Source organism: Aquila chrysaetos, chromosome 13 (assembly GCF_900496995.4).
Source record: "Aquila chrysaetos chrysaetos chromosome 13, bAquChr1.4, whole genome shotgun sequence".
NCBI lineage: Eukaryota > Metazoa > Chordata > Aves > Accipitriformes > Accipitridae > Aquila > Aquila chrysaetos.
Window position 1 is genome coordinate 38,888,107 of NC_044016.1, and position 27,492 is coordinate 38,915,598.

The following is a 27,492-nucleotide window of genomic DNA, read 5'->3' on the forward strand; positions in this document are numbered from 1 at the left end:
GGAGTGTATGTTATGTTGTTGATGGATGTAGTAGAATACGGGGCTGGTTTATGTGGATAGATTAGCACTGAAATAACAATACAATTGAATGGGTTTTAAACCCATTCAGTTATTTTGGTGCAAGCCTGTCTGTATGTCAGCCACCCAGAATTCGGCTTTCCTTTTGACTGATTTAATGAAATACACATAACTGAGCATTTTCCTCTTTATCATACTTTCTGCATTAATGTAACACCATAGCAATGTAACACAGCCGTCAATATCTGTGAACTGATAGGATGTCTCCATTAGTGGCTACTGTAGTTTATGTGTTAGATTCCTCCTCCTGTTGTGCTCTGTGGCTTTGGAGGGGAGCAGGGCTAGGGGAGATGGCCCTAGATTTTTACGTTGCTGCGCCTTGCAAAATAAAACAAGCTGTAGAGCCTTCAGCATCCCCAGATATACATCTCAAGGGAAAATGAGTAATTTGCAAATGCTTGGATATAAACAGGTTAACATAGAACTGTGGAGTATAACCCTTTCCTTTATCATTGCTCTTACGTGTTATGATAATGTGCAGTTCAGAGCTGGTAAAAGACATATGCATGTTGATACAGGACCAGGGAGTTCTAAAATTGTTTTCACATTTATATGTAAAGCAATTACTGATTATTTTTTTTTCTCTGCCTCATAACCTGAGAAGTGGAGCAGACATACAGGAAGTCTTACTTTTTATTTCACTCTGGTAGACTTGTAAAGCATGCAGCTCTGGTGTACAGTGCAACAAGAGTCAAATGAAACTTGAATTTTTTTTTTATTGCATTACTTGTAGGCCCATAATGCAGGCAGATACCTTTAGATTGGGGAAGGGGGTAAGTGAAAGAACAGCATGTTCTGACAGCTGACTGTACAATCATTTCAAATAGATGTGCATGCATGATGATCAGTGTATCCGTCCTAACACATGTATGTTTCTCTCTGCCCTGGTTGTTCTAATCTGTCATATTTAGGGCACTGGGGAACGCAATTTAATTTTTTTCACCAATTGTTACTTTGGAAACTGCTTGGTAAGACAGTCCTCCAAGCCTACTTGTTCTTTCATGAAGTCTAATTAATTCATTTGCAGAGTGTGTGTTTCTCTCCGTGCTCATTCTGCAGAGGTGCTAAGTCTTGTAATCAGAGAGAAAGAACCTGAACAGATTTGTTTTCACATTCTACATTTCAAAGCTGATTGAATCAGACCCAGCAGCTCTGTGCTGGAAAAAGAGAGATGATCTTGTAGACTAACAACAGTGCTTGGGTCAGGACTATCCAGAGTCAAGCCCTCCTCATGCCTCATTTTTCCACCCAGCCCCTGGAACATATGGTCTATACTGACAAGCAAAATCTGGACCTATTTGTGCTTGGCTTTGTCTGTAGCAAAAGGCAGGCCATGCCACAGCCATTTGGTTTGCTCAAGGAAAGTGTATAGTTGTCCACCCACAAGTGGAAACTGAGGGAAAGCCACGAAGTACATCTATCACCAGTAATTAATAATCCATTATCTGATGCCAGTCTGTGGCTCATATTCCTGTATAGGCATTTGGCAGGTGAATGGGATAGTTTATAGTTTCCATAAAGGGAGGGGACAGAGGTGAAGGTGAGCAGTGATGTCTGGCTGCATCTGCCATCTATCTTGGGGCTTCATACTTGAGGTTCTACAGCCTGCCATCACAATTTTGCATGAAAAAAACAGGAGGAATGATGATCCTAGATGGCTGTATGGAGTCTCTGGAGCATCTGCTTTTACTGGATCTGAACTCTGTTTCTGTAAGGGCAGCTGCCCAAAGATTTCAGGGGTGGATGGGACTCAGCACTGAGGATGGGTTGCTGTTGTTTGACCATCATTTTTAAGGGCTAGGAAGAGTCTATGAAGATTTAATCTTCTGAAAGATACTGGTTTGACATGGTATCTCTGAGATGTAGTTTCATACTTGAATCCATATCCTTTATCATTCCTTCATTTGGGAACAGCTGTTATTTCTAAGATTTTAAAGTCATAAACACTGCTATACTGAAGACATAAAGCTGCTTGTGTGGGGTTTATTGTAGGGTCAAGGCCTCACATGTTTGTTTATTTTCTGCAGAAGCTGGATGTGCTGTACCCTAAAGCGCTTTGTTAGTCTCTGTAAGCTGTATGGCATCCTAAATGAATGTATTTAAATGAGCTGAAAGGCACCTAATCAAACAAATTAGATGGCAAAAAAATACCTCTGAGTATTTCAACTTTTCAGGCACCTTCTGACATATGGACATGACTAGTATAAGTTTGACCATACATGCTTATTTTAATACTTATAAAGGCATTGTTAAAAAAGTAAATAATCTAGGGTGCCCTTCTAGGGGAGGAGGAGGCAGGGAGAGGAGACGGCGGGGAGGTGTAAGGCTGTACAGTAGCGCTAGAAAGAGAGCACACATTGTTAGGGTTATGGTTTTTAGAGATCTTCCTGACCAGGCAATTTTTAATTTTTAAAGTTCAAGGCTTTAAAAAAAATAGGGGGAAAGGCTGTTATTAACAATAATTTATTGTGGAAAAATATTTACATAGATAACATTTCACTCGGCATGTTAGGACCAGGAATAAAACCCATCTCTTGTCCTGTAGCTCTCATATATTATTCATGCTTGCTGTTTGGCTCTTTTCGTGTAGAGATCTCAAAGCATTTTGCAAATGAAGATGTAAATTGTTATCCTTATTTTATACAGGAATGGCTTAGAGAGAGAAAGGACTGCACTGTACGACCACCAGAGACCTGGAAGTAAAGCCTGGGTCTCTACTGTCCCAGTCCAGTGCCTTATCGACTGGATTCTGTAGATGCCATTTTTGTTAAGGGTGAAAAACGTGAATAGGATTAATTAGCTCAGAGGAAAAAGCAAGGTGGAGAGGTTACTGGCAGGGAAAGAAAAGGGAAACACAATGCCAAACTTTGAGGGGATTTAAAAGAGATGTAGAAAGCAGATGTTGGGTAAGGAGTAAGTGAGGAGACTTTTCTCTATGGCTGGAGCAGACTAAAATGATAGAAGCTGACACTAACAGGAATATAAGATGCGTGCACTCTGATTCTCAGTACTGTCAGGTAGTGTTCAGGGAGCTGGACAGAACTTCCAGAAGCAACTGTGTCCATTGCTTTGTCAAAAGCATTTAACCTGGAGTCCTTTAATATGCCAAGGGACAGAGGCACCTAACTTGTTTTTGTACTTTTGTAATTAACAACAAATACCTAACTTTGCAAATGGGAGAATTCACACTTCGATGCCTTATGAGTCTGCTGTTAGAATTTGACCCCTTGTCCTTGTGCTCATTCGCAAATCATCTGACATACACTCTGTGTACAAATTATGCTAATGGTTCTGCTTCTGAGTATTCATAATGTAGCCATCCAGGTGACAACATATCTTAAGTTTCTGAGACTAAAAATATCACTCTGGGCCTGGAAGAATGTTTGATTTCATTCCAGGCATAAAGTAACAAATTGCCTTTAATGGCAGCATCACCAGAAATAGGCCTCCATCGCTTTTTCATGTCACTTTCAAGTGCCTCGTTGATATTTTTATGGATTTTTATTATACAGCTTGTTATGCAGCAAGAACAACCATGCCAGGTTCTTGGGGATCAGTATGCGGGGGGGCTAAGCTATAATAAGAACTTGTACACTCGTGGTTTTAATGTCTTTTACTTCAAAGCAAGAAGTTGATGTGATCTTTCATCATCTCAGCTGTTGTTTACCAGCTTCCTACAGATGCTGTTTGAACTAACAAACCCCACATTTCCTGGTTGGAGTGAGTAATTCCCTCGGTAGTTGCAATCCGTTCACTTGGAGGCTTAGTAGTCCTGATTGAATGATGCCACTAACAAGAAGGGGATAAACCATTTAAACATTCAGTATCACCTTTCAGTCAAATAATAACTGGCCAAATTAGTTTGGCTTAGCTTCTCAGCCCTGCTCCTTATTTACTGCTTTGAGGGAAAACGACCAACAAGTCCAGGGCTGTATTTGGGGTCAATTTACTCCATGTATCAGATACAGACAGACGTGTTCCTGATACAAGGCCTTCTCTTTGGCACTGATCTATGAACAGTGTTTTGTTTCCTAGCAGTCTTTTAAATCAGCTGAAATCTAGAAATTACAGATGAGGAAAGAGCTGCGAGGTCAGTTGTTCTGAGAAGATCAGAGCAAGTTCTTTAGTGCCTGTGATTATAGTGTGTGAGTATCTGTAACGGAGAAACTAGCAGCAGTTGCAGACAGGTTCCCTTACTTTTTTTCCCTCTACCTCCTTTTTTTTTCTCCCTTTCCTCAGCCCATCAGCAAAGTGGTCCTGCTACAGAAGTTGATGATACTTTCAAATATACTGAAATAAGTATATTATAATAAAAATGGGCTGAGACATTCATGTGCCAGATTGGCTCTTCAAACAGATGCTGCTTTTCCTTTCAGTTGACAGGATAGTAGCCAACCAGGACTTCTTTCCCTGTTACTTATATCTGAAAGCCCATTCCAATCTCTTTGTGTGCTTGCAGGTATGTTTATGGTAACAATACGTTGTTTAGCTACGGAGACATCAGAACATTAAGCCTGTGTACCTCTCGCATAGAGTATCCCTGTCCCAAGTAGCTGATGGTCTGAGCAAGGAAGTGTTGGGAAAAAAAACAGACCTGGGAAGTGACTTACTCAAGGTTATTTAGCAAGTAGGTTGCAGCGATGGGAAACAGAACGTGATTCTATGGGCCACTTTTTGTTCTATTGTTCTCTAACACATGCTGTTTGATGGAGTTTTATTGGTGAAAAAATGCTCTTTAAAGTTGAGATTTGTCATAGACCTAGACAGTATGCTGCAGGAATCAGTGCTGCATTGGAAACTGTCTGCTTCTATAAAGGATGATCTCGCTGTAATGAGTTTCACAGTGCTAAAGAGTAGTGGTGGACAGTAATCATCCTTTTAGAATTGTAGGGAATTTTATATATATATATATATATATATGTATATGTATCTGAGTTTAGATAATATGAATCCCATGAAGGTGTGAGTCAGGAACTGTGTGATAGTCTATGGAGTGTAACTGTGCTGAAGGGCCATAATTCCCTCTGGCTGTCCTGAGCATACTCCTGGAGCCTCTGCAGGCTGCCCTCCTCCTTTTCCGAGCATTTATGTGGAAAATTGTAGGCTCAGAAACCACTTAGGCATAGCTAGCTGAAAATGCCCCTTTTTGGGTGCTAGCAGGTTACAATCAATATACCTCATGTTCGTAGACTCTTGTCTCCAGTGCAGTTTTGCTGAACAAAAGTTTAATTGACCTGAAAGAGAAACTTAACTGATTTTCAAAGCCATCAGTGCACCTAGTAAAATAAACATTCTGTAGGGGAACTTCCATGTTATTTCTATGTTGACTTTCTGTTTTTTTCCCCTGCCAAACAGCCACCTCTTAGAGCAAAACGCAAAACCACTGTGTTGGAGTCTACTATGCTCTTAATATTTCCTAATAAAACAGCATTCTAAAATGAAAAGGAATTTTTCTATGAAGCTGGGGGGGGGGGGGGGTGGTGGTGGTGGTGGTGGTGGAGAGTCTTATTTCATACAGATCCAAGAATAATTTTTCCACTGTTCAGGATGCTTGGCTATTTAGTCTGCATCAGAGGCATGGGACCTTTATCAATCAAAGAGCCACTTTGTCATTAAATGGAATCTGTGAGTCGCACTGAGATTAAACTCCATGTAGAATCTGTGAAATAAGGGTCTGATTCTCAGTTACACTAAGGCTCCTTTGTGCACCTACAGTGGCATAAGGCCCCCAAGACTTTACTTTGTATCAGATCTTTCATAAAATCTATTCACCCAAAGTGCTTTAGGGTTAAAATTAATTCAGTTAATGAGTTAAATAACTGCCAAGGGAGAGAGAAATTAAGAGTCATGGGCAAGGGGGAAAAGAGATGCTTCCAGCTGAGTTTAGAAGAGAGTGCGAATGAGTTGAAGGGGAAAAGAGATGCAAAGAAGATGCACTGATGGGCAAGAGCTGCAGAGGAGAAAGCTCTTATGCCCTGGGGGTCAAATTATATGAAGGAAGGAGGAAGGGCCCTCTTTCTGCAGGAGAATTGCTACCAATGGAAGTTGACTTAACACATATCACAGAAGCAGCAATATAAGCTAAGGTTTTCACTTACTGTAGCTAGTTGCTATGAAGTCTGCACAGGCTGTACAAACATTCATCTTTTATTGTTTGTTTATAATGCAGTAGAGATTACTCATGGAGTAGATTCGTATTGCATCAGGCATTTTAGGAAAGAAAAGACAGTCTCTGACTAGGTCTTTTGACTCCCGGGATCATTTGGGCCAGATAGAACTGTAGCTGTTCCAGCTCCGGTAAAGAGAGTATACTATCATTAAATTCTTCCCTGATCTCATCAAAGCAAGGGCTGTTGTAGGGCTGTGTGGATAATCTGTCTCTGGCACGCTATTGCAAACAGCTAAGTGGGGGCTTTTTCCTGAACCCCTGGATTACTTACCTACCACCTTCAGGACTGCATAGAGCTGTAGGCTCTCTCCAGGTGTGACCTGCAAGCGTTCGTTCCTGTTCAGCTGGATCTACAGATAGGGGTGAGAACCATTGTGCTAAGAGATGCTTCCTTTTATCGGTAGCAACGTACAGCTTGTGACTATGCTTGTAAGACAGATTTTGTAGCCAATCTAAACCAAATGGTAACCAGTGTTTATCTGTGTTCTCTCTGTGTCCACGGACTGGCTCACATCTGTAGAATCTGGAAGAGCCTAGAGTAGTGCACTTTCAAAGCTTGCCATCTTGTACTACTTTACATAAATGCAGATATTTATTTTCTTCTATTTAAATGGTTTTTTCCCCTTCTTTTTTATCTTCTGACAATGATTTCTATAGATAAATTACTTCTGGCAGACTAAAAAGAATCAAATTGAGCATGTGTAAATTTTCCATTCCTCTCAATTTTTAAGAAAGAAAATTTCACAATCCCCACAAAAGCAATAGTTTTATTTATAGTTCTTATTAACCAGAACCAGAAGAACAAAGCTTAGCTGGGCACTGAATTATGCGGACAGGCACCTAGAAGAATCTACAAAATATTTCAATCATGCTGAGCACCACGTCTTGAAACTTTACCGGAGATGGTGGACTTTATGTATCTCTTTCATATTACTACTTCATTGAAATCTTGGAAGTAACTGCTGGGTAGTGTGGCACTGGAAGCACTGTACCAAAGGCAACCCAGAACTTGGAACGGACTTACTTAGCTTTTTTCAGAAAGGTGGATAAATTAATCTCTCCTGAATCTACATTCCTCTCTGTCTTTAGCAAGCCTTTAATTATACTTGTTGGACTCCTCTGGATCTGAATCTATCAATGGTCTAGACGACAAAGAATATTTGAACAGATGTTTTTCAAGTGAGCCGTTCTTTCCCAATTTTAATAGAATGTCTAACTTCATGCGAGGCAGGACTTTATCTTAAGCGGCTCTGAACCTAAAAGAAACTGTGCTAAATCAAGCTTTAAACAACTCACAGTTCCTAGCATGGTTAGACTGATGACGTTCCTTACACTTTAAGAAGCCTCTGAGGCTCACAAACAGAAGTTTTACATTTAATAGTTTGGATACTAACAGCCTTGATTCATTTCCCTCAGTTTTATATCATTGCTCTATCACGGTGCGATTATAGTGCAAGAAGGTGCCTTGGAAGCTTGGAGAATAGTAAATGCAGACCTGGCTTTGCTCAGCAGAACTTGTTCAGGGCTTTACAAGAAATTTTCAGACAAACTCATCTGACAAAAGTTGGTTTAAAAAAAAAAAACCACACAAAAACCCAAAAGCCCAAGTGCCTTATTTGAGGAATGTAAATAAAACACGTCCTGGATATTCTCTTAACTGGGATATAGTCAGCCTTTGGGTGATGTAAGAGGGAATTTGCCCTCACTTAATGTTCACTCTGTGTGAAGTTTGCTGTTATGTCCCAAGTTATTGGAAGCTCTTTAAATCAAGGCAGTGAGAATGGATAGTGAGAGAGTGAACTGTGAGCTTTATTGATTGTATCTACACAGCATGGGGCTGAAAAACACCTCCCTTTACATGTGGGTGGGTTCAGTGTAAAACACAAAGAGGATTCTCCCGAGACACATTTCTTCCAAAGTCCCACTTAGAAATCTGGGGGAAGGATTCCCAGGACATTGTGTGTTGCAAGTTCTGCTTGAGAAGGTCCTATAAAATAGCTCTGAGTAAGACAGACATCCACAAGGATTTTCCTGCAGGCCCTAGAGCTTGAAAAGGCTCATATTTCCATAAATCCTTTTGTGAACCCAGAGGCAAGATTTGGATTTAACATGTTGACTTTGTGCCAGTTTGCCAGGTCTAAAACTAGGACTGGGTGCCCATTTTGAGGGAAAGGAACAATTAAGATAATTTTTCTAGACTATATATATATATTTTCTCAATGCTGATGCACTCATCTCTCCCATATGGTCTTGTTTCTTCTCATGCATGCTAGTCTGGTCTCTGTGGCGCAGGGATGAACATATAAAACTCCTTAAACCAGGGTCTGCCTCTAGTCTGTTGTTTTTGGATTCTTGTGCCTTTCTCTGTTTGATTTGGACATACCTAGAATCACAAAGTGTAAGTCTAAGTGAGTTTCTCTGCAAGCCTCATTTTCTTCTCATCTGTGAAACAGGATAGATAATTTCTGCCTTACAGGCATGTAAATTTTAATAGTTTAGTCCCCAGTTCAGCAAAGCACTTGAGCACATTCTGTTGGAGTAAATGGGATTTTAATTCTGTGATTACCTTGTTTGGTGAACTAGGGCCACAATAAAATACTTTGAGATCATTGGAATTAGAGGTGTTACAGAACTGTAAGATGTCATTATCAGTATTTCGCAGTAAAATAAACCACGGTGATATTTTATCCCTACCTCCAACAAGTGATAGATGGGGTTTGGATCACCTTACACATGTATTTTAGATTTGACAAATAGCCTGAGATGCTAGGGAATAATGGTTTGGCTGAGCATTTTTGGTTTGGTTGGTTATTTTAAATGCAGTAACTTGGTAGCCTAATGTGCTTTTCTGGACTTTGGGAATGCCGTTTCAGTTCCTTTCTCCAAGTGGTTGAATCCACAGTTCTTAGATGTGTGTGTCTGTCAGAATGGCCGTTAGTTTAGGATCGGGAGTTCTTAAGCTATCCTGTTACTGATTCTGTATTTTGCATAAAAAATATTATAATATAAATAGTATCTGTAAATGGCCAAACTCTAAGCTTAGAGAATTACACTAGTCTAGCTCTTTGTCTCAGTGGCTAAAATATTTTCTGTGTTCTGCAACTGTAATGTCCACAGCTGGCTTGTTTCTAACACCAGAGCCGCCAGATGCAGAGGAGGAGAGTTGTAGAGAACAGCACACACAGAGGAAGAATACAAGAGATCCCCAGAAAAGGAAGGAGGAGGCTGAAAAGGAAAATGCAGTGGCTAGGCAGCTTGTTTATATCACCTCAGAGAGTTGATTGCATGCTTATCACACAGAGCACAAAGCTCAGTTGTCTAGACAATCGTCTAATTGTCTTTACTCAGTAAGTAGCAGCCCCGGTGACATTCCAGACCTTGACCTCTGCCCTGTCCAGCGCCAAAAAAGTGCCGTTAGGAATCATGTAACACTGGGTATTAAAGATTGTTGGAAAAGGCCATGGGGTCAACCTACTGTGGAGTTTTAGCAACAATGCTGAATATAGCAGACTCTCTCTCCTTCCTCCCTTCCTCTTGAGACTTGGGCTTATTGTATGAGAGTGTTAGTATGATTCCCGTGCTTAAACTAAGAGATGAGGCTGTGCTAGAACCACCTGGGGCTGTGCTGGGAAGGAAGAATGTACGAAGGCTAAGATTGCTTAGGGATACCATCCTTTTTATAAAGCGCTTGGGCAATCCTTGGTCAAGAAACGTGCTTCTAAATATTCTAGTTGGACACTGTGGCTTGGGGTGTCAGAGAATAAGTCTGCAAGGAGACTGCTACCTAGAGCAACAGGGTTGTAAGTGTTACAGCACTATAAATAACAACAAGGGCTGTGGTTCAGGGATTTAGGAGACAGGAATCAGAGTGCCAGCTGCTGCTGAAAATCTGCACAAACCTGCTGAGGGGATGGTGAGGGAAAAGGCTAAAAAAGTTTGTGATTGCACTAGGAAATATGTGGGCTTTCAGAATAGTTTCTGTATTCAAATCCCTTGTCTCTGAAATGGACCCTGTGTATAACCTATCCTATATGATAGTCCTCATGGCTATTGCTGTCAAAAAAACTATGTTCTGCACACCCTAGTCCACACAGCTGCCATTGGAAATGCGGTTTCTTGGTACGTTGGAAGATGAGGCACTGAGCTTATAAACTGAGGGTCCAGTTCAGGGAGATAATTAAGCATATTGATAATTTCAACTTGACCTCACGTTAGAGATGTCCTGAAATACATTCTCAAGTTAGACTGAAAATCTGTTGTTTAGTAACAGCTATTCTTATTGCATGAGTTTGATTTTCTATGAAGTACTTGAGTTAAGTCTTTTCTTCTAAATCATGAGAAATGAGTTTGTTTGGGCTTTTAAATGAAGTAAATGTATAGCAATTCTTAGTGAGCTCTCCAACTGGTGTAAACTGAAGTAACCGTTAAATTCAGTGGAGCTATGCCAGTTTACATCAGCTAAAGATCTGACTTTCTATTCCCAGGCATGTTAAAGGTGTTACTGCGCAAATGACTGCAAAAATTATTGCTGAAAGGTTTTACGCTCAAAGGCAGATCAGGTATCTGGTCCAGGGAGGGTACATCCATTGCTGCAGAAGAAAATAAAGGAGAGAAAATTGTGAAGTGTTAACTGATATTTTTAGAAGCTTTATAATGACAGGTCACATTCCCAAGGACTATAAAGTGGCAAATCTAACACCAATTATTCAAGAGGGGCAAAAAGATACAGCAAGCAATTACGCTTTAACACCAGTTGTGGGAAAAATATTAGAAACCATTTTATGGGGTTTGGGGAGTGAACAGCTTGAAAAGTGTAATTTGATTAGAGATGGCCAATGTGGGTTTTTGATGTGGGTTTTAACTAACTTAGGATTCTTCAAAGCTATTGCTGCCATGGGAAGTAATGGAACTTGATTGGGTGGCGTGTACTTGCGCTACGTTTTTGAAGTGGCAAACTGGGATGCAACTACAGAGCTCCTCTTAGTTTCATTGAGCTGTGCTGCTGAACCTGTTTGAAATGTGTTTAAATGAGGGGAATGATGAATCCTCTTGGCCAGGCAGGGGGGTGAAAGCCAGATTTTGTTTGAAGAAGTGAAATGAAGTGCATTTTTTTTTTTTTCCCCCTTCTCCTTCCTGAAAGTCTTGAAGACCATAACATGGGGAAAAAATGGGAACTGGGCAAGCTGGACTCCCATGCCAAGCTCTGTCACCTCGGGGAAGCTACTCCAGGGAATGTTCTCTCAGATGAGCTTTTCTAGGTGTCTAACTGCAATTCAGATGCTTTCTTGAGGTCATACATAGATCAGAGCAGTATAACTGTATCAGTGGTTCTTTGCCTAGGCACACAAATCCTCTGTGTGAATCAGTTTGAAAATAAAATACTGATGTTATTTGTGTTGCCTTTTTAAATTGCAGGCTGCAGCTCAGGGAATGTCTCTTGTGGGTACTGCTCTCGCCTTGGCCACTGAGCCTGTGAATCTGGCCAGGTCTCTTTCCTCTGCATTCTTGTTCCCTCTCAAACCTTCTCGGTAATAAACAGGGGGTTGGGACAGCCTCCGGCCACGTGAGGTACAGCAGCTAGCACAAGGTGTCCCCAGTCTCAAAGTCCCCAAGGCTCCTTGATGCTACTGGATAAAAAAGACTAATATTAATAATAATAAAAACACTTTAAACAAAGAAACAGATAGGATTATACTCCCGACCTACCAAAAAGCAACTTAGGATCCAGTACAAGATATATTTACTTTTTTAAAAAATATGTTTCAGAAGAGATTTGTTGATAATTTCAGGGATAAGGCCAGAAGTTAGGTTACTAAACTGTGTCTCAGGCTAAATAATTACCTGGAATTTTTTTTCTTTTCCTGAAGTATCAAGCGTCATAACTACTATTTGCTTAGCACTTCTGAATTCAGGCTTTTTGGGCATGACGCTTCAAACGTACTTGCATGCTTTAGGTTTTCAAGTTACGTAGGTGCTCTTGAGAATTTCTGTTTCCAGTATTGTCTTGTCTACGTCTGGAACTGTATATATTTTAGCTTATTTTTTCCTGAAAGCAGAGGATGTAGTGAGCAAGGAGGTAGCAGTGCCACCGCCTTTAGAAGGGCTCAAGTCTGTTTGAGACCAGTAAATGCAGCATATGCTTTTAATGCAGACAAATATAAAATGCTAAATCTTGGAGGCAATGCACCAAAAGTGAGAGTACACATTAAATGGAAGAGCCATGCAGCATACTGATCAGGGAGGGGACTTAGGGGCTGTGGTAGAACAGTCCTTCAAGCCATCATGCCATCATATTGCTGCAGATGAAAAAAAAAAAAAAGTAGCATAGTGCAAAGCATCAATAGGAAGTAGAAAAACCAAATTAAATGGATGATCATTTCATTGTTCCATTTCTTCGGTGAGGCTTCAAAAATATGCTCGCTTCCTCCTAGGGAGCAAAGCATTTGCTCTGTGTGGGGGACTCGGACCCGCAACAGAGCGCCGATTCCTTGGCTTGTCCTGGTATTTGTAACCAAGGACAGTCTGGTGCAGACGGAATTATCTCCCCTCAGGAAACAGAGGCCGGAGGCCTTCTGTAGTCAAATGGAAGTGTTCAGAATTACTAAAGGGCCCGAAATGGTGGAGGTAATAAGAAAAGTGGAACTGAACGCTTGAGGGTCGGGCCTCAGCTGGAGGCAGCTGGAACGGTGCCACCGCCGGCACCGACCGAGAGCCAGGGACTGAACCCGACGCTCAGAAATGGCCTTCGGTCCTTTGCTCTCTGCCCCCGTACCGCAGTAACGCCTTGGCTGGCAACGAACTTCAACTGCTCTAAAATGGGTTATGGACACAGTAATACGGCTCCCGTGGCTACTAGCCAGTAATTAACATACTGTTAATATCTCTTAACATGCAAGTCTGCAATTTCAGATTTCCCATTGAAACGTAACGAACGTATTTCCTGCAACGCCAGAAAGCGCCCTGCCTGCTGTGGGTGGTAAACAGCTGATCCGCATCCTAGGAAAGGGATGGCACCAGCGTGTAATGAGAGTCTGTAGGACTTGTCCCACTTAATGAGGTTATTCCAAGATAAAAGTCTTTAAATTTCAAGTGATGAAAGATGAATCCTAATTCCTGAAAACAAAAGAGCTAACACAAAATGGAGGGAAGGCTGGAGAAGGCAATGGGGAATCAATACAACTGCTATGGACTTGATCGCTTCTGTGGGTCAAGTCAGTTAACCTCGTTTTTTTCTTTATGCTGCTATCTGTTCACAAGGAATAATAAGTAGTCATCTTTTTACAAAATGCCTTGTGCTTCAGTGATAGATGCCACATTAGGTGTAGAACTATTAATGAGGTTCAGGACAAATAGGGAAACTGAATTAAGCCTCGGCTCCCCTCTCTGTGTCTGTGCATGCAAACTGATTTTTGCCTCCATGGTTAATCAGCCTGCCCTTAAGTACCTCCAATGATAGCCATTGCTTTCGATTTCAGAAAAACAAATTCTAGTATTTGAAATGTGTTTATTATTTTTTAAATACGTTACTGTTGCCTGGGTAGATTCTAATGTATGATTTGTTGCTTGTGTGTGCTTATATTGTGCTTATATTCTACTCTCTTTAAGGTAAGGTCTTTGCCTGGATATGATTTAACCAATCCCTACACCAAGGAATTTGTAATATAAACAGACGGGGAAGTTACAAGGGGACAAAGGGAAACTGAGGTACACGGAGCAGGGAGCGTTATTAGCCTGTCATATGCAACAGGTCTCTTGGTGGGGGCCAGCCAACAGCCTTGGTCCCAGATTGACAGTGTGTTAGACTGCGTGCTATTCACTGGATCAAAAATGTAATTCTTTGTTACGCAGAGATACCCGTTCTGGGACGGAATAATTGGAATATTGGAACCAGATTCCACAAATTCTGTCTTCTAACTCAAAATTCTTCTTCAGCTCAGTTGTAAACTCTTTGGGGCCAATGATTGCCTTCTGGTTTTTGTGATTATAAACACCTTAACACAATGGAGTCATGGTCCATGACTGGCTTCCCTAGGTGCTGCTTCAGTACAAATGATAACCACACTAAATTGCCGTGTCCTGCAAGGAAGTGGTTGGGAAATGTTGAGTGACTGTGTGCTTATGTTATTATAAAAACAGAAATGTTTACTCATTATATTTAAATAGGTTTGGATCATTGTGGATGAAAGTGAAACAAGATATAAGCCTGCAATGACATGCATAAATACATAATTAAGTATATTTCCTTTCCATATGGAGAGGATTAGCTTCCTTGCCTCAGCAGGGAGTTGCTTTATTTGGTGTCTGCTTTGGTGTCCCTTTCTTTTTGACAGCTTACAGAGGTACGCTGAAAGGGAATTTCACTCACTGGCTAATGAATGTTGGAATAAGGACTTTGAGGGCATGTGGAAAAGAATAAGTGATTACCTCAGAAAACAGAAGTTTAGGGACCTTAAGGGCTGTCCTATTATCCTGACTTCTCTTTTTGACCTTAAGTGGGCCCTATGGGATGATACTGCCCACCTTACCAAGACTTATTGCTTAGTCATAAATCGAGAGAGAGGGAGAAAGAGATGTGTCTAGTAAATGCTGAAGTGTCAGCAAAAGCTCCTTAACTCAGGTTTCATAACTTGAGAAATATTTTATCACCCTTGTGAGCCAAACCTCTGAAAAATCAATAGAACTTGAGAGTTGCCTGTATTGATCTGAAAGGCTGAGTCGTATTGAAATATTCATGGCAGTATGTGTGCGTGTGTTTGTGTATGTGTGGCTCGGGGACTAAGATGTAGGTAGCTTTCAGAGAGTGAAACATCCTCATTTTTCATTTAAACTAGATTAAGACTATTAGGTGACTTGCAAAGCATGTACTTAAAAGGGAATGAATTTGTTTGTCTTACAACAAGGCTTCTGATAGAGAGAAATGCATTCTCATTATTATTATTTTTCTTAAATGACAAACTGTTGGGAGGAAGAAGTCAAGGAGATCTGATAAAATTAGCACCACATTCTCTTGGGGATCTCTGGGCTTGCTTTGTTTGCAAAGCCAATTTGGACACTGTGTCTTTGATCTTCACTTTCAGTATTTGAGCGGGCATGTTTAGTATCACTCATTTCACAGGAGATTTGGGATTCAAGTTTCTTCAACAATCTAAAAAGCAGTACATTAGAAGGGGAATTGTCTGCCAGTCGTCTTAGAATCTCAATACCCTTGATACTAATTTGATGTGATGCATTTCACCAGATGTGTCTACCTGAACGATGTTTTATGCCCAAGAGGTTTGTGCTACTGTAGAGTATTAAACTTGGCTCTTCCCCCCCGCTTCCTCCCCTCCCTTTTTCTTCCAAGAGCAATTGAATGAAAAGCATCCATAATTTTAATCTGCATATAGGTGTGACACGTTACATATATTTGGAAGGAAGAGAGTGTGTCAGGCAGGATTCATGCAAAGAGTAGAACAGAACCGTGAAGAAAACCATTGCCAATAACGCTTCAAAAATGTTTTAAGAAACTAATGCTTATATATAGGCTAATAGAGTAACACATTCACTCAAACTCTTAAGACCTGCCTTTTTACTCCTTTCCTGCAGTACCTTTGTCACTTCTAGGGCAGAGGTTCAAGTCTCTGCTGATCCCAGAGACTTCTACGGGGCTTTGGGCAAATCACTTAGGGGCACGATACTTCGAGGCATTCAGGTGTTCAAGTGTCATCGATTTTCGTGTGTATCTCGCTGCATCAGAGCCATTTCTGTAAAACCACAGCAAGCAAATACCGCAGCGCTGCCCTGCCTCGCTGAATGCTTGTGAGTGAGATATTCAGTGACTCTGGTCATGCAAGTTCTTCAGACAGATCCATAATTACGGGAAAGGCTGAGTGGGGAAAGGAGAAATGGAGAAAAGAAAAGGTAACAATTATTCTTTAAGAAAAAATACTGGCCATGTAGGCTGCCAGTGGGCTGAAAATACTATTATGGGAATAGGTACCTCCATAATCTTTATGACAAAAGATATGTAATGTACGCTATCAAGGGTTTGTGCTGTGTTGTTATGGAGTCCGGATCTTAAACGAAAGGGAAAATAAGGGCAATTAGAACTGATTTCTTTCTTAACTCTCCGTCACGTGTAAATTCACCTATGGTTAAAAATAGTTATATGAAATAAAACCAAGCACCCTTGAGAGGCATTACTTCAATCAGTGGCTCAAACTAAGCAGAAAACCAGGCTTTGTGCATCTAGATTTGCTAGTATTGCTAAAGAGAAAGGGAGCAGCTTGTTCCCTCAGTCCATGGTAGTTGCATGTCCCCGGGGAGGAATGGACTGTGAAGGTACCCAGTGTTGGTTTAGGATCCGTATTATCAGCATTTGCTTCCCTCACCCCCTTTAAAAAATAATAATAATTTAAATAAAAAAACCCCAAACAAACAAAAAACCAGAAATGTTGCTGCTGAGTGGAGCTTACTAGAAAAGGGAACCTCTAAACTGTATGGCCAAATGTCTTGGAGGCAACGATTGCAAAACTTGGGATAGGGTTACAAACTCTGCAGCACCTCGTGTGCTATTTGTATATAAATACCAACTGCTGTTTGAACCATATTCAGCGACACTGTGTGTATGTAGGCATGCTGGTGTTCTTGAGATGCCAGGGAGCTGGCACATGTGACACAAGGTTTCATTTAGTTAGTCAGGGAGGGCATCGTTTTGTTGCATGAATCTCATTTTTACCCATGTTACCATTATAAAGCTTTCCTGTAGTAAGTAAAATGAGAGGAGGAAAAAGCCCATACTTGCCATTCTTTATTTATTTCCATTCCTCAATGGCGAAGTAAACTGAATGTTTAAGCAACTGACATCAAAGATCTGATTTCTCTGAAGCTAAAAAGCCTATTAATCACAATTTTAAAGTGTTCTTTAATTACCCTGTAATAAAATGACACGCGCAGAGCGGGAGGAAAAATTGTATACTTTTAGAGTTCCTCATGCTTGTTTGTGTTTCAAATCTCACCGGAAATCCTTGTTGATCCCTCTTGCTTCTGCTGCTTAATTCTATTCTACCACAGCTATTGTTTATCGTTTAGCTATGTTAACCGTATACTGTGCAATTCTGAGGCAGGGAAAAAGCGTGTAGGGAGAACAGGCCTGGTTTCTAAGCTGGTTTCTGGAGAATATAATAGCCATGGAAACTTGATCTTCTGAGAGAATCAGGAGGCTATGGAGTGCAGAGCTTATTTGGGGGTTGAAGGTGGTGGTGCTGCCAAACCCCTTTGCTCAGCAAGTGTTGTATTTAGGCTACGGGGACCATTCCCATACTGTAAGTTTGATGTGTGCTGTGGTGCATCAGGACTTTGTGTTGTGTCCTGGGAGAAGAGGACCTTGAATCCCTCTCTAAATCGCAAACTGGGAGATAGAGAACCAGTAGATGGTGCTCAAGATTACACAGCCCAGGCCTGCGTCCTGTGGGACCAACACAGCTCCTTCCAGTCTTCCCATGTCTGGGTTTCACCCTTGAAAATGGCCTCTTGATATAAGCATTGAAACAAGGAGATAAGTGAGTGAAACAAAAGTGGTTTTGGTTAACACTTTAAGGGATGTGAGCTGTCAAAACAAAAGAGTTATAAGGAAAAAGACAAGGTAAGTCTTTGTTAAAAACCTCTCTGTAAAACTATCGATTTTGTAAAGGAAGGAGAATGAAAAAAAAAATCAGGGTGGACACCCAGCTCCTCCTTTTACATTATGAGAGGGCTGGTCGGGGTCGTGGTGGCAGAGAAAAGCTTGGAAATATGAAGCAAATCCAGAGAACAACAAAATCGTAGGTCTTACAAAAAATAAAAGTCTCGCAATGTTTAATAAAACCTTCCAGGTGCTTGAAACCCTCTTCGAGTTTTTAATACTTGAGATTATTCATAAAACTGGGAACATCAATTGCCAGCATGGAAGCAGACTACACAGATGTGAACCCTGTCTCTTTGAGCAGTATTAATGACGCCTCCTCTTACTGGAAGGAGAAGTGACTGGTAGCTGTAGGTGGAGGATGCCACAATCCCCTCTTCGGCACGCAGTTGATCTCGGCTGGTATGTTTTGGGCTTGAATTCCCTGCTATTGCGAAACTCAGCCAAGTAGGTAACGTTCTGAGTTGATCTGTTTTCAGACCCAGACAGTTGTTAATGAAACAGTTGCTGTTTTGTTGACAGAACATTAATTACTTGATCTTAGGACTTGGTAATTGCACAGGCCCCCTCTGTATACATCACTAATTACATTAGCAATTATATGGCATTTTAAAGACAAAGAAATGACTACAGCAATTGCAGTGTCATAGGGACCCTGCTGGTAAATTTCAATCAAGTTCCTGCAATCTCAGTGAAGTGTTGAGATAAGTCCTTCTCCATCCAGATCCTGCAGAAACCCCAGTCTGTTAGGGTATATTGCTGCAGCCGCTTAAACCAAACAGTCTCGAGAAAAGTAGGGGTGCTTGAATTTCTCATAAAGGTTAGTTACATTCTCAAAATTGGTCTGAAGCATTCTCAAAAGCCTACTTGCTGTGGGAAATATTTCTGTCTACTGTCAGCTCTATTAATCCTAGAAATAATTGAGTTGTGTCTTAAAAACTCATGACTTAGATTAAAAATAATCACAATTATAAACATACTTGTCAATGCCTTTCTGAAAAGCTGCACCGTATTTTGAAGGATCTTCCTTTGCAAATTAATAGGGCAGAAAGTTGCTTAAGAAGCTAAAATTCCTGTGCCTCCACAAGTTGGAGATTTGCAAAACACCTTCAAAATCGGAGTAACTGTAAGCATGAGAACTGGCAATACAGCATATTTATAAAGTCACCATTATTTTGAAATATGAAAAAATGCATAGAGGCTCCTTTATTCTGACAAAGAGCTGTAAAACCCCTTAATTTAAATAAGAAGCACCCTTACAGTATGCAAATATATAATGTACAGAAGGACATATTTCAGTTACTGCTACCATCGCCTTTTCCTGTCCCACCTCCCTGTCCTTTCTGTCTTCTAATACAGCATGATAACTTGAAAAATGATTGTAACTTCTTTGGGTCAGGAGGTGTTTCCACTACTTGTTTATATGTTGCCCTCCGTCATGGGTACGGATTTTGAAGCTCTCACACGCCATTGCAGTGTAAGTAAGTAAAGTGATCTGTGCACGTTTGGGTGCTGTGCTAGGATGAACGTGAACATAAGAGAAATCCAATGTTTGTTTGTTTTTTTTTTTCCCACTTATTTTGTAGCTGTGCTTCTGGTTTGCAGGCCAGAGGGGAAAGTAATTATATGGCCAGATCTATAGATGGCATAAATTGGTACACTTCCACTGACTCGGGTTTACGGTAGCTGAGGATCCGGCCCGTGTCTTGTCAAGTTTAGAGCTTGTAAACAGGGAGAGATGGTATTATTGCCAATAAGCAATCTTTCTCGCTTGTGCTAGCTATTTATTCCCTCGTTCCGCTCTCCCCTCCCGTTTTACCGTTCCTCAAGTGCTATTGCTATACGCATTTTCTGACCCATTCTACCCAGAATCACATTCATTAAAACCTTGAGGCAGTATTAAGCAAAGTAGGCTTGAAGCTGCCACTGATTTTAATGGTGGCAAGATTGCAGCTAACACCTTTTCATTGCAGAGGCAGTTACGAACTTGTGTTCAAAACTGGGTAGCGACAGCCTCTATGTCGACAGTGGATTGAGTTTGAGAGTGCAGACAAAAATGAACCAGGATGAGTTTCCCCAAGCACGCACGATATAAACCTTGCAGAAGGATAAAATAATGCGCTCTATCCACATGTACCCCACCCCCCCCCCAAGAAAAGCAACTGGCAATGGACAGGCTTGTGTTTCGTCATTCCCGTGTCTTTTTCTGTTATTGTTGTAACTGCACAAACACAGAGGAAGCAGGACAGCAGATCTGATTTCCCCTGCCCCCCTCCCCGTTGTCGTGCTTCCCCCCAACCTTCTTGTATTGCCTCCACGGGACAGTATTTCGGTGCCTTCCACTTCGGGAGGGGGAAGTGTTGGGTTTCCTACTTCCCCTTATCTACACTGATGTTTGCTCAACACTGTCTCTGTCATGGCTGCTCTGTCTGCACCCTTTGCTGTGGCCACCAGCTGTCTGTTTAATCCAGTCCTGCAAGCGGAGTTAATGAGACATTCCTACTTAAATAACCTGGTGCGATTAAAGCTTCAGATCTTTGCACCTCAACAGCTGTGTGTTGTCACTGAGATAAATATTTTAACTGGTCTGGCAATTCCCTAGCTGCCCTGTGTAAGTGGTTGAATGAGTGGCTATTGTTTCACCATTTATTAAAGTGAAATTCAAGTTCTTACAAAACAGCCGTCTAGAAAAGACCCGTAAAGGAAAAAAGGCAGGTGGGAGAGAATCTGCTTTTCTAGAAGGCCTTTCTTAACCGAGGCATCGTGCCGATGGCAACGTGGCCATGCCCGACTCTTAATCGTCTGCTCCCTAGGCGAAGGCTAACTCTGCTTTCACTGTCCGCTTATAGGAGAGGTTCCATTTATCACTACTATTAAGAGAAACGTTCCTTTGGTGATCTCGATACCGTACAAGTTAACGGCTATCCAAATACCTTGCCTTTGGAAAAGGACCGCTTTCTGTCTTTGATGTCGCAAATGTCATTAAATTCTTTCCAGAGCATGGCAGCAATCTTACAAAGGAAGGCTGAACAACTTGATCTTTGTGTAAAACTTGGCGAATTAAGGATTTAAGGTGGTTGCAGATTTCTAGCCTTTACTGGTCTTAACGTGGGCCAAGAAAAATCTTTTCACACTGGCTTTTAAGAATTGAGCAAGACTGATAATGAAATAGGTTCAGCATGACAATGTAACTGATCCTAGAGATTTTTTTGGTTTTTTAATAGATTCCCTTTCAGTACAGATAGTCTTTTGTGATACCATCTGAGCTACTTGGGGCTGGAGGGAGTTTTTGTATGCTTTTTTCAAATTTAGGAGTTAATATTTTTTCTGAAATTCTCTTGCTGGGGTACTTCATGCATCTCCTTCCCTCACTCAGCATTTTATTTGGCATTTGCTCAGACTACAGGACAGCTCTGAAGGTCAGAGTGATAACATATCACAGGCACATGCTGTGTTTGTACATCATCAAGTCCTTAAAGGAGGTGACAAATCAGTAGTGGAACACCGTAGATCTCCAGGCTTTCATCTGCACGGTAAACTTCCTTGCTTGAATATAACAGTAGGTCACTGTTAAAGACTAAGATTTCAAAGTAACTGTTGGTTTTATCACTAAAACTGTCACTTAATACACTGCTGGGATTTCCTAGGGGAAAAAAAAGCTGAATCAGATTTTAAGTAGATCGGGCCTCTGTTCGAGACGAGACGAAGGACATTTCACTAGGACAGTGGACAACTTAGGTTCCACTGTTGGGAAGAAGGTCACCTACTAATTGCATGTTATCCCAGAATGAGTAATTGAAGCAGATTACCAGAAAAACCTGTTTTCTTCTCAGCTTTTGGTTGATAGTGCCTCATGTTTTCAGATGCTTTCACTGACATCTGGCAATAGTTTAAACACTGACTCATATTCTGTCTTCTGTTAGTCAAAAAAAGTCAGTAAAAGTGGCTTTCATCATCAAAGAAAATTTTCATTTGTTTGAACCTTTCCAGTCGTTTTCACACAAGAAAATGGAATATTCCTGGTTTAGATAGTCAATTACCATTTTCCAAGACACTTTTCAGCACTCTGGTTTATTTTTTTCTGATAAAATAAAGCTAATTTACCTTTTTGATCAATGCTCTTACAAAGGGAACAGAAATTCCCCATCTTACATACCCTTGACCCGGGCTTTGGCAGCCAGTGTATCTTAGTCTTTCTGAAGAACAGGTAGGATAGAGTGCAAGCGGAGCAAGGCCTCTGCCACTTGGACTCATTTACTGGTCAGAGCACTGGAGCTGCAAAGAAGAGTCTTTATGCAACCCAGTGACTCAAGCGCGCACTCTACTGCAAGAGGGAGGAGATATACTTCAGACTTTTTTTCTCAGGAGCCAACGTGACTCGTCTCTGCAGCACGAGCGTCGTCACTTGCTCAGAGCTGTGCGCAAAGACAGTGCCTAAGACAGGACCAAGGAACAACCCCAGATTTAGTTCAGCAGTTGGAGTCCAAGAAAAGGCCGGTATCAGTCAGTTCAGGTTTGCTTTTTGAGTTTGTGCTTTGACCACTTGTATGCTACTAACAAAAAGGGGAGGTTTCCAAAAAGGAAACTACTGCTATCCTACCTTTTGACTCCTTTCCTTCCCCCAAAGGACTAAACTCTCACAAGGTGTTGTCTGCTTTGTTAATCAGCTGTAATAAAGGAATGGTCAGAAGAGACCGTTACTCTCTTACATTGTGACTGGCATAATCTCGGTCTGGCTCTACCAAATTGTGGGTTGACATCTTACAGACAAGCATGAAGGCTTAATTTGAAAAACTGTCACGTAGCATATGATTACCCTTTCTTAAAAGTGTTATTGCTGTAACAGTACCTTGAGTGACCCATAGTGATGATAAAGAATAAAGCATATGGAATACTCTGAAATTAAGATAATTCCCCCCCTTGTTTACAGTACAAAAATTTTATTTTTTGTTAGGATAATTTAAAGTTTAAAACTGAAGTAGACATATTCATTTTACAAACAAGATAGTCTTCCATAAGTAGGACCATTAAAAACAGTAAACAAAAAAGCTATCTTTACAAAAGCTCTGTGCATAGCAACTTCATACCGTATATAACTGACAAAGCAAAAAACCAAAAAAACAACCAGCCAACCCCAAACGAACCCCAAAACTATACAGTAGGGAGAAATGAGGCCTTAATTTACAGAAGGGAGAAAACGGTCTTTAAAAACCATGCATATTGGAAGTGTGCAAAGAAATAGGGAGAGTAAGATGCTATACCAAGATAAATAATGAAATAAAACATACTCTTTCAAAGTTATGATAAAATTTGTAGTTACCTATCGCAACACTTTCATCTTTCTAGTGGCAAAAAGGAAAGCTGTTAGGGAATAGTAAACAGCAATAACTAAAAGAGGACAGATTTGCTTATTACACTGAAAAAATCCTCACACATAAATTTTTACATTACTTTTCCTTTTTGCTGGGTGCTTTGCCACTGCCAAAGTCCTTCTTTCATGGTCAAGGATTTCTGATTGTATTTATTTACACACATTTTTCTTTGTAAAGCTACCAGTAAGTTCTACACTCATCTTGAGTACGATGATTTCCGTGCATGACCAAAATCCATGTTCTAAACCATTCCCATGTTTAATTTTTTCATTTGTTTGGCTCAAATCAAACCAGAAGTAGTCATTTTCCATGTTTACATCAACATAGGCAGCTACACTTGTTTCTCTTCCCGTAAGTACTTGAAGTAGCTTTCTAGGGAGGTTCTCTTTTTTTTTCATTTGGACTCATGGCTCTCCCACTTGAGCAACTGGATGGAGCTAATAAAAATAACTGAAGGGTGAAAGGAATGTTGAACGTTTCAGAACCTTTCCTTTTTTTTAGCCAGCCTGCCATTTTTTTTTCCCCTGAATCTTCCCGAGACTTCAGTGATCTTTTTTATGTGCCTATGCTGACTAAGCAATAATAAAAAAAGAAGAGTGGACAATTAACAGAATAGCTTTTTCCATGAACTGTTTCAGGTTTTTTATTGGAAACCTTCCTGACTAAGATTTTTGTAATGAAAAGCTTATTTGTAAAAAATGTGAGAGGAATTAAGGTAGCAAGCTGCTGCTCTTCAGCATGTGGTCTAGAAATTCCTATTTATCTGGAATATTTGCTGGGCATAGAATTTTGAGTCTAAGCAGAGATGATAGAATTTTAAAAGTAGCCTCTACAGAGAAGGGTGGAGGAAAAAAAATCCACCATCTTTATGCTTTGGAACTGTTTGGGGTTTTTTAGTAGGTCAAAATGGGGGAAGGTAGATGATGTATCAGAAATGAGCCTGGTCCATCAAGGTATTTTTTTGAAATGTAGGACTCAGTGTAGTATTCACTGAAATTTATGGAAGTCTTAATCCCAACTCTAATAATCCTTAATCTATTTTTTTCCTGTATGCATGCAGAATTCCAAACATGAATTTGGACCTCCCACTCTCAGCCTGCTGGTACCTATGAATATATGAAATAATTATTTTTTGGGGTTTTGTTCTGAATATCAATGATGAGGTTTAGACAGTGTGCCCTGTTGTGTTATCAAAGGTGAACGTACAGCAGAACACAGTTACAACTCCAGACTTCCTAACACCTGTGATTCTTTCCTATTTCAGAGATCCCTTGGCTTCAAGGCTTGTTGCCTCGCTGACCTCCAGTGATTGCTACTTCTTTGATGGCATGAAGGGCGTGCAGAGAACCTGTGGTGTCAATGAACTTGCAACCATAATTAACAGTGAGTTATTTTATTTCATCTTTTCTGGAAAGTAGACACTTCTAGTAACCTGACCGTAAGACACTGACTCACTATATTGATGCTTCTTAAAAACACATTATTCTCACCAAATCTCTCTTTAAAGTTGCTTCTAATTGCCATTTTTGCCTATAAGATAAATTTGGCCTTGACTGTTAGAAGACAGTAAACCCCCTCCACCTTTTAAAAACTGAACCCAATAGCATTGGAAATGCACCTAATGAAGCCCCTACCAAAACCAGGAGTAGTAAGTACAAAGCAGCTTCCCAACAAGTGCATCATCTTGAGGAATGACAGGAGTAGCCCAGTTTCATTGTCTTTCCAGTCCCCTGGCTTCTCTGCCGTGCTGTGTTCTGGTTAAGAAACGCATCCTGTAAATCTCCAGGTTCACTAAATACGTTTCTCTCCTAAGCTGAACTGTATGCTACACTGAAAACTGACCTTGAGGGAGGACCTGCTCTCACGCAGTCTGCACCAGCAGTAGGCTCACAGGCAGTCAGCTTTCCTGCACTGGGCTATCAAAGGGAATGATTTTACATGTTTGCAAAACGCGCTCCTATGCCAAAAGCCTGTCCATTAGGTGAGGGTCTCTCAAGTCATACACCACACACACCACCGAGCCTCTTAGTCACTAATCATTGCAGCTGGATTTGAACCATGGATCTAGATAGAGGCTTTCTAGTCTATTACTAATCCAAATGAGCTCCAAATTACCTCAGCCATGCAAGTTGTCACAGTTGTTCACCATCCCGAGTCCAGTACTGCATTGAACATCTATCATATATAAGGATTACCAAGAACACTATTTTACTTACCCATCGATAAAACTACTGGGCAAATGGACAAGTACAGTTTCAGGGGCCATATATTAAGGGTTTATTTATTCACATAACGATGTTACCGTAGGAACAACTATTCATGCAGCTATGAATTGTGTGTATTTTAGTGGGGTGTAAGTAGTGTAGCTGATTTTTTTTTCCTCTAAAAATGGCTTTCCAACAGTCAAATTCTTTTGAGTGGTCTCTGGTTTAGTCACATAACTGATGATTTTTTTTATCAGACTTGTTCTCACCTTCCAATTTTAGGAGAGGAGATGCAAAGGAGAACTAAACTTTTTTTACACTAAAATGCAGAAAAATTCAAAGCAATTGATTACTTCTATGAACTTCAATATATAAATGGAAAATACTTACCATTTTTAATGACTCAGAATAAAAGTGCATAAATTATTCAAATACATATTTACCCTTTATAAATGCACCCTTAATATGAAGTATAACTGAACTTAAGGTGTTCTAACTACATGGAAAAACAATATGTTGGAGGACCCTTTCCCTCCTATTTCATACATTGAATCTATAAAATAAACTCAGTACCTCATGAAAAATCCAATTCGTTCAAATCCCTAAGTGCCACTCATTTGCCAGTAGGGTCTTTGAAACTTACCAGTTAATCTTAGTACCTGAATATTTTAATTGAAACAAAAAATGGAAGGGGGAAAGTTGAGGAAGATGAAAATTCTTACGTGAATTAGTGACCTGTATACCACAACGTATGTAAAAGTTTCTGATGATTTTGCTAATCAGAAAGAATCCTATACATCCTTGCACATGAATTCAGTAAGAGGGAAGAAGTGAGGAGCAATTGCAGCAGTCATAATATATCTCAAACTTATCACTACATTTTTGCATCATTTTTCTTCATTGTACAACTGGAGGAAAAAATCCAAAAAAGGGTTTAATTTCTACCTCTACATACAATAAGTTACAAGTTTATTTATTTAAATAATTGTAAAACATCTTACATTTTTTAAAGAGGTTAAACTATAAGCAAATACACACATACACCAAAGTTCCATCATTCATGTCAGTTTGTCCTAGAAATTCTTTCATGCTGGTACCCTGTTTTGTTGAATTTTTTTTCTGCATAAACTAAATCGATATCTGAAAGGCTCCATAGAAAATAGAAACTTCAACTTTTTTCCCCTACAAAGTAAAACAAATTGTATCCAAAATATCAAGCTTGAATCATTTTGCCAATTTCTTTCTCCTTTTAATATTTTACAAATCTTAGGAAGGTTTCATGTCTTTCAAGAAAGACTTTGCATTTCTGATTCCATTCTGCCAACTGTTGTTCGTCCTGGCTCTTGGCTGATTCTTCATTCACAATGTTTTAGGAGTTGACGTGGTTGTGTCAGAAATATGAAACAGGTAAAAGATGCAGACTTCTATCTTGTCCAATCCATAAAAAATGTTCCTTTATTTTTTTTCCTGGGCCTGGCTTTCCCCCAAAAAAGAGCTTGTAGTGCTATTTTTTTCTTTTTAGTGGTCCATCACAATAAGTAGTTTTGTGCTGTAAAAGAAAAATGAAAAAAAGAGGAAAAAAGGGAAGAGGGAGAGGAGCAAAGCTGCCTCTTCCTTACATCGGGGGAACGACAAGACCAGTCATGGCTGAAAAAGAAAATTGACAAAGATGAAATTCTGGCAAATTTTTATGGAACAAAATATATTTGAGCCCTTCACCCTTTCGTGAGCAGTCATGTAATGCAGCAATGGCCTTATTTGCAGGTTAAACTAGACCTTCAGTTTCTTTTAATGTTTTTATGCTTTAGTGAGAACTAAAATGGTGAGACTGACAATGACAATGGACAATGTGCTATTTCATAGTAAATTCACCAAAAGCCAAGGCCCATTGTGGTTCTTAAATGGATAAAGGAGATAGAGGATTAATTCAAGTGTCAGTACATGAATTTTCAGAAACGCCTAACCATTTTTGGGTGCTTATCTCCTGAGAGATGTCCTTGGATATGG

General features: G+C 40.3%; 2 protein-coding genes across 3 annotated transcripts in view; one reads left to right on the plus strand and one right to left on the minus strand.

Moving 5' to 3' along the window:
• CDCA2 (cell division cycle associated 2) overlaps positions 1-27,492 on the plus strand; it is a 108,778-nt gene that overhangs the window by 75,746 nt on the left and 5,540 nt on the right. Inside the window, exon 17 of the mRNA XM_041128391.1 lies at positions 24,546-24,664. The gene's annotated coding sequence lies outside the window, so the exon portion shown is untranslated. The remainder of the gene's footprint in view (positions 1-24,545; positions 24,665-27,492) is intronic.
• The window catches only part of EBF2 (EBF transcription factor 2), a 148,180-nt gene continuing 143,516 nt past the window's right edge, over positions 22,829-27,492 (minus strand). Inside the window, exon 16 of one of the 2 annotated variants that reach the window (XM_030035227.1) lies at positions 22,829-27,132. In XM_030035227.1, the coding sequence (XP_029891087.1) occupies positions 27,101-27,132 (32 nt within the window). In that variant the 3' untranslated portion in view covers positions 22,829-27,100. The remainder of the gene's footprint in view (positions 27,133-27,492) is intronic. The other variant, XM_030035228.1, reaches the window with a different exon arrangement.